The 6,532-nt window shown below is 32.1% G+C and overlaps 2 protein-coding genes across 4 annotated transcripts in view; one reads left to right on the top strand and one right to left on the bottom strand.

The window, feature by feature from the left end:
* Window positions 1–1,940, bottom strand: part of LOC108684089 (elongation factor 1-gamma) — a 3,604-nt gene extending 1,664 nt beyond the window's left edge. The window contains exons 1-5 of the mRNA XM_018188164.1: window positions 1,865–1,940; window positions 1,588–1,737; window positions 906–969; window positions 687–829; window positions 75–383 (exon numbers count right to left, since the gene is read on the bottom strand). Coding sequence (XP_018043653.1) covers window positions 75–383; window positions 687–829; window positions 906–969; window positions 1,588–1,737; window positions 1,865–1,876 — 678 coding nt within the window. The 5' untranslated portion in view covers window positions 1,877–1,940. The remainder of the gene's footprint in view (window positions 1–74; window positions 384–686; window positions 830–905; window positions 970–1,587; window positions 1,738–1,864) is intronic.
* A 2,216-nt stretch (window positions 1,941–4,156) lies between these two features.
* LOC108695079 (sorting nexin-6) overlaps window positions 4,157–6,532 on the top strand; it is a 3,836-nt gene continuing 1,460 nt past the window's right edge. Inside the window, exons 1-8 of one of the 3 annotated variants that reach the window (XM_018204830.1) lie at window positions 4,157–4,321; window positions 4,458–4,508; window positions 4,679–4,894; window positions 5,227–5,348; window positions 5,427–5,563; window positions 5,648–5,955; window positions 6,041–6,223; window positions 6,449–6,466. In XM_018204830.1, coding sequence (XP_018060319.1) covers window positions 4,316–4,321; window positions 4,458–4,508; window positions 4,679–4,894; window positions 5,227–5,348; window positions 5,427–5,563; window positions 5,648–5,955; window positions 6,041–6,223; window positions 6,449–6,466 — 1,041 coding nt within the window. In that variant the 5' untranslated portion in view covers window positions 4,157–4,315. Of the gene's footprint in view, window positions 4,322–4,448; window positions 4,509–4,678; window positions 4,895–5,226; window positions 5,349–5,426; window positions 5,564–5,647; window positions 5,956–6,040; window positions 6,224–6,448; window positions 6,467–6,532 lie in introns of those variants that run through there. The other 2 variants (XM_018204829.1, XM_018204831.1) reach the window with 2 other exon arrangements.

Raw genomic sequence — 6,532 nt, 5'->3', positions numbered from 1 at the left:
TAATCTATATATTTATATATTATCTATATATTAATTTTTCTTTTGTTACAATTATTATATATTTCCATTAATATATTAACCTTTCCCTGATTTTCTGCAAATTTCTTAGGATCATATTCGATAGTCTTATCCGCCAATTTAAAGGCACCGATTACAGCAATGGATTCAGGTTGATAAATGACCGTTTGGAACCATCGATTTACATTCTGGTAAGGCTTACGTAATTCTGGTTCAAGAATATATTGATACAAGTGTAACAATGTCATAGCTACACAAATATCCGCCAAAGTCAATCGTTCTTCTACTAAGTAAGTCCGTGTAAGCAAATGAGAGTTCAAAGCAGCGAGTGCTTTATATATATCTTCTTTAGCATGCTCCACAGTCTAAAAGAAAATCATATAAATTCAATTAACTAATGTACATTAGCATTTTATATCATAACTTTACATGTGCATGCACATTTGTATCAAATAATAAATGTATGTATATACAGTATTATAAAAGCACATGCCTCTTAAACGCATATGCTTTTTATATAAATATTATATGCATAAACTTTAATCTACCTCTCTGTGTTACAAAGAATGGCTATGTCGTGCCAATTTTGCCTTTGAAGGAGGATACATGAAATCATGTATGCAAAATCAAATACCTAATGCAATATGGAAAAAAATTTGCAGTAATACCTGTTTATGATATGGCATTATTCCAAGTAAAGGAAACACCCAAGCACAGCTGGCAGGAAGAATTTCAGAATCAGCAAATCCTAGCCATTGGATAACCAATGCACGTTCAATATCAGTTTTCCCTCTCAATTGATCATTAGCCACTATAAATATGACGCACATGTTTAAATAAACAGATATTAAGGAAAAATACATAATTTTTTTTTAAGAAAGTCTTACCATAATAAGCAATTGCATTGCTTTCCGTAATATATTTTCCATCACATGTTTCAAATGCTGGGACCTTAAAAAATTTTATATATATTGAAAAATATGTCCTGTTATATTACAATGTATATAGGCTGGTCAAAGTCTTGCTACAAATGCTTTGAAGCATTTGATGGACCAATTAGATGAAAGAATTTTACAAACTGACCAATTAAAAAACACTTCAAAGCGTTTACAGCATCGCGTTAACCGTACCTATAGATAACAGCTAAAAATGAGAAAAGTTGCTCCTACCCCCACCCCATCCTTCTTTCCTACTCTTCTTTTTTTCTCATTCACTTTTTCTTGTTTCTGATATAAAAAAATTAATCATCTTATTATTTTATTTATATCACACAGATCTACTATTCCTATAATAAGAATATGAGCGCCAATTCTAACCATACCATATGACTCGCTACATTTTTGTTATCAGAATATTTTAAATATGAAAACAATTGAAATATAATAAAGGAATATTGCCTGAATGATACTTCATGAGCTTATTATAAACCAAAAGTATCAGTATTGACAAAGTATTTTACAGTCTCTGTCATATGTGACGACAGAAAAAGTGTGTTAATTTTACATTGCATAAAATAAAAAAAAATTTCTACAGAAGTCGAACGAAGGTAACGCGAGTGAGTCGGCTTACCTTTCCCAACGGAAACTTCTTCAGAAACGCTTCGCTTTTGTTAGTCTCGCCAAAGACGAAGTCGTCGGCAATTTTAATCTGGATGCCAGAGAATTGAGCCGCTATCAGGGCCTTGTAGGCTCGGAAATTTTCCGGGTACGTGTAAAGGATCTGAAAGAAATTCACAGTGGGGCGGATAACGCATTGTATAGGCTTTATTTTCTGACATTCCGTCGCCAGCGTTGGCGCTTCACGGCGCGGATGCCAACCGGTGAAAAACCGCGTGAAAGTTACTTACTCCGGACGCCATTGTATCAAGTCACGAGAAGAGGAAGTAGAAGGCCGGTAAAGATCGCCCTACTTGAACAAACGCGCATCGCGCGAAGTACGTCACGATGCTAGAATATACTCTCGGCTGGTTGCGCCCTCACACCTGAAATTAGGCACTTTTAGTTTGAACATGTCATAAAAGATGCGTTCCAAATAACGCATGAAGCGCATTATGCAATGTTTGTTTTTGTGGTTCATTGAATAATAAAGAAATAATAAAATGATACATTATATACTTCATGCGTAACTCGAAATGCACTCAAATCTATGTAGATATTCATATACTGTGATTTTTTTTTTATTAAAACATTTTTATAAAAAAACATTAAAACAGTCGACATACTACTCATGTTCAACTACATACTACTAACTAACTGTCTCTAACTAACTAAGGTCCCTATTAAGGTACCTTTTAGCCAATTTGCTTATTACTAAATTAATTATTAAATATTGTAGCTTTAATTTTATCTACTTGCAATCAATATCGGTTTTTCAACTTTCTTGTTTTTTTTTATAATATTTCTTTAATCTAAAAAATATTAATACTTTATAATGTGCTTTTGAAAAATAGAAAATATGTTTTTGTTCCTATTAGTGAGTCCTCTAAGTCCGGATCCTCATACAAGCAACAGCGCTCTAACATTGGACGCTGATTGGTAAAAAACGGGCGAGTAGGAGTAAATTTTATCCCCACAACCGGCTTTTCACAATTTGCAGTGTCAAAACTATTGCCCGTATGAGATTCCGAGTTAAGCGACGATGGCCTTATTAATGTGCTCCCAATTTATGTGCCTACTTGACTCATTTTAACATATAGTTACTGAAACAGGTAATAAATTTAAACTAATTGTTTATATTAATACATTACATAAATCATTATTTCAATTATATTTATTTCAAGGTACACTCATAACACAACGTGTCATTCTCAGCTCTAATATAGAGCACATTAATAGGGACAAGCTTAAATTTTTGCGGTACGTATTATTGGATTCACATAAATTCTTCATATCTTTTGAAAAATATTTAAAACTAAAACTTTAATATTCAAAAAATAAAATATTATCTTCGGTATCGTATACATTAATAATTTAACTTAAAAAAAAATATTTTTTCTTATTTATTTGTGCTAGTTTTCTTTATGACTTATTGAAATACAAAAACCCACTAATAGGGACAGTTGCCCTAGTGCAAAACTTATTACTGCATAACACATAAGATATAAGAAATCCAATCAATCAGAGTTCTTTATTTTATGGAAAGAAAGGAAACGAAGGAACTTTGATTGATACATTTTCTTATGCATTATATGTTATGCGTTATGCATAACATATCAATCAATTGATTGTAACATTAGAACTGACCAATCGCATTTGCTATTCAGCAGAATTGACCAATCACAGTTGATCCTTAATAATCGTTTATGTGAGCTTTCCAGCAGAGGCATAAATCAATACAAGATTATTCTATCTTTGCTTCTTACTAATTATCGAACAAGGGTAGAATGACCCTTGTCAATTGTATCTCTTGTTAAAAAGTTTCCTATGTTAATTGGAGTTGTTGAGATGCGTAAAGTATTATGTGATCGTAATATTCGCTGGCTAGAATCTGTGAACATCTCTAGATTTATTCGCATTGCTTATTCCAATATGCTCCAATATACTCTTATCATAACACTTATTGTTCAGTTTACATTGTGCACTTAATATGGGAGTTAACTATATTGTAACTTTCTATTAAATTATCTTAATTTCAGCAGTGTATTTAAAGAATGATGTATTAAATTGGTATAATATGCATCAAAATAATTAATTAAATACATATATCATTGCATAGGTTTGCTCGTATCGTCAAAATTAAAATAATTTAATAGAAAATTTAATAGAATACAAAATAATTTAATAGAAAACAATCTGCCTATTTATTTTAATACATCACATTTTAATGATATATTAATAATATTTTTAATTAATATATTAATGATATTTTAAAATTGGTAGAGTCAGATATTAATTTTTTTACATTACCACTTGTCTTTTATTAATGTACAATAATCAAAATAAGCGTGCAATTATTATTTATATTTCATATACGTGTGCACATACATGATCATTTAGGAATGTTAAAACTACTTGTCAGCATCGGACAAAATTATTTAAATTTAGCGGAAGAGACGCCATCTTGATTTAACTTACTCATATATCTACTAGAGGCGTTCGTTTCAACAGTTAATATCATGAGAGATTGTTCACCATTTGATCTAACATGTCGAAGATTATTTGAAACTGGTCGGCTTACTCCGTTCTTTGCTGTTTGCTCACTGCGTTCACAGTTGTACATACGTTATTTAGCGAGACGATCCTATTAATCGAGTTGCTGTTAACCACTGTGTGTCAAGGGGACGACGCCAGTCGACGCCATGATGGTAGGTGGAACCTATTATCAATTGGTGACCGGCCGTCTGCTTGTTTGACGTGTAAACGATCGGCACAAATTATCTACAAAATTTACTCCTCCTTCGAATGTGCCTTGCGCTCTTTAATACATGAAAAATGTTGCAGGACGGAATATGTGACACCACCGACATTTTAAATAGCGTTCCTCCTAAGAAGGTATTTATGGCGTTTTTCTTTTTATCATATTTTTTCCTTCTTTTGTTGCCTGCTTGATAACACGCACATTATCATGATTGTTCTATGCGCCTTTCCTGACTTCCCCTCTTTTGTTGTCGCATTTTCGGAATCATTCGGCGCCGTTGTATCTGTTGATGGGATTCTTTCAGACAATTCACGCTGATACCATAGACCTCTCGGATAAATCTCTGCAAGTAGACATCTCAGATGCTCTCAGCGAGAAGGACAAAGTCAAGTTTACTGTACATACGAAAACAACTCTACCTGAATTCCAAAAACCAGACAATCTGGTTGTAAGGCAGCACGAAGAATTTGTGTGGCTCCATGATCGATTTGAGGAAAATGAAGAGTATGCTGGTTACATTGTATGTGTGGAATCTTCTGATATTATTATTCCGACATTGATAGATATTTTGATATTTGAATGTCAGACACAATCATACGAATTTACATAAGAAGTGCCAGATACATACAGAAATAGATCCATTATATTGAAGCATTTTGTTTTTACTACAATATTATCAAGATTTAGTTAACTATTATTGAATTATCCAGAAAGTTAAGTTATAATGTAAAACATGATCATATAAGAAAAAGGCACTTGTTTGACACAAAATTGAAAGAAATGATTGTGCTTTTTGATACTCAAATATTAAAAGTTAACTGATATTTTAATGTCGATATTATATTATAACAGATTCCACCATGTCCACCAAGGCCAGACTTTGATGCATCTCGTGAGAAATTACAAAAACTTGGTGAAGGTGAAGGAAATATGACACGCGAAGAATTTAATAAAATGAAACAAGAACTAGAAGCGTGAGTATTTCTGTATATGAATTATATGTTAAATTGGATAGGATCTAATTTTATTAAGTTACTTTTGTGACTTTGTAGGGAATACTTAGCCACATTCAAAAAAACTGTTGCTATGCATGAAATGTTCTTGACTAGGCTGGCACATCATCCAGTTTTTCGGAATGATCATAATTTGAGAGTCTTTTTAGAGTATGATCAAGATCTTTGTGTACGAGGTAATGTTTTTGCATTTTGCAATTAATATTACAATACCTAAAAATTAAGATGCTTATAGAACTATGTTTTGTTTATTTTTGCAGGAAAGAATAAGATGGAAATGTTCGGTGGTTTGGTGAAGTCGTTCTCCAAAACTACCGATGAATATTACTTGTCAGCTACTGTAAAAGATGTGAACGACTTCTTCGATCAAGAAATGACATTCCTTCAAACTTACCATCACAATTTAAAAGAAGCAACGAGATTAGCGGATCGTCAAACATCTAAACACAAAGATGTAGCGGATTCATACATAAAGATTTCCACTAATCTTTTACAATTAGCTACAACAGATACTGGAAAACTGGAAAGATTTTTAACTAAAATTGCCGAAACTTTCGAGAAATTACGAGTGAGAATACATTTCTAAATACTTTTTTTAAAATTTCTATTTTAATTAAATTAAATCTATTATAAAAATACTATTGTTTTTACAGAAAGTTGAAGGACGAGTAGCATCGGATGAAGATTTAAAATTATCAGATACTCTTCGTTATTATATGAGAGATACAGCCGCAGCTAAGAGACTTCTTTTCAGAAGATTGAAAGCTTTACACGAGTACGAATCTGCGAATCGTGCTCTTGAAAAAGCCCGTGCCAAAAACAAAGATGTTCATGCAGTAAGTGCACATTTTTCTGTAATTCATAAATTTATATTTATATAATCTCGGCTAATTTATCATAATGAAATACTATACAAAAATATAGAACGCAGGAAATAAATATAAATGAATATTTATTTAAATTAATGGTGGCTAAATTGAACTGCAGTTATTAGATATTAGAAATGGTTTACAGTCATGAGTAGCATCTAATCAGAACTTCAATTTTTCTTGCTTTTCAAGGCACTGGAGGTTGCTGAGGTGTGTCATGTTGTTTGTGTCCTACACATATTTTCCGTTGTAGTGCTTAAAAAGCATTAGATCTTA

The sequence above is a fragment of the Atta colombica genome, unplaced genomic scaffold, assembly GCF_001594045.1.
Source record: "Atta colombica isolate Treedump-2 unplaced genomic scaffold, Acol1.0 scaffold126, whole genome shotgun sequence".
In the NCBI taxonomy this organism is placed as follows: domain Eukaryota; kingdom Metazoa; phylum Arthropoda; class Insecta; order Hymenoptera; family Formicidae; genus Atta; species Atta colombica.
This window is presented reverse-complemented; position numbering and strand designations above follow the sequence as displayed.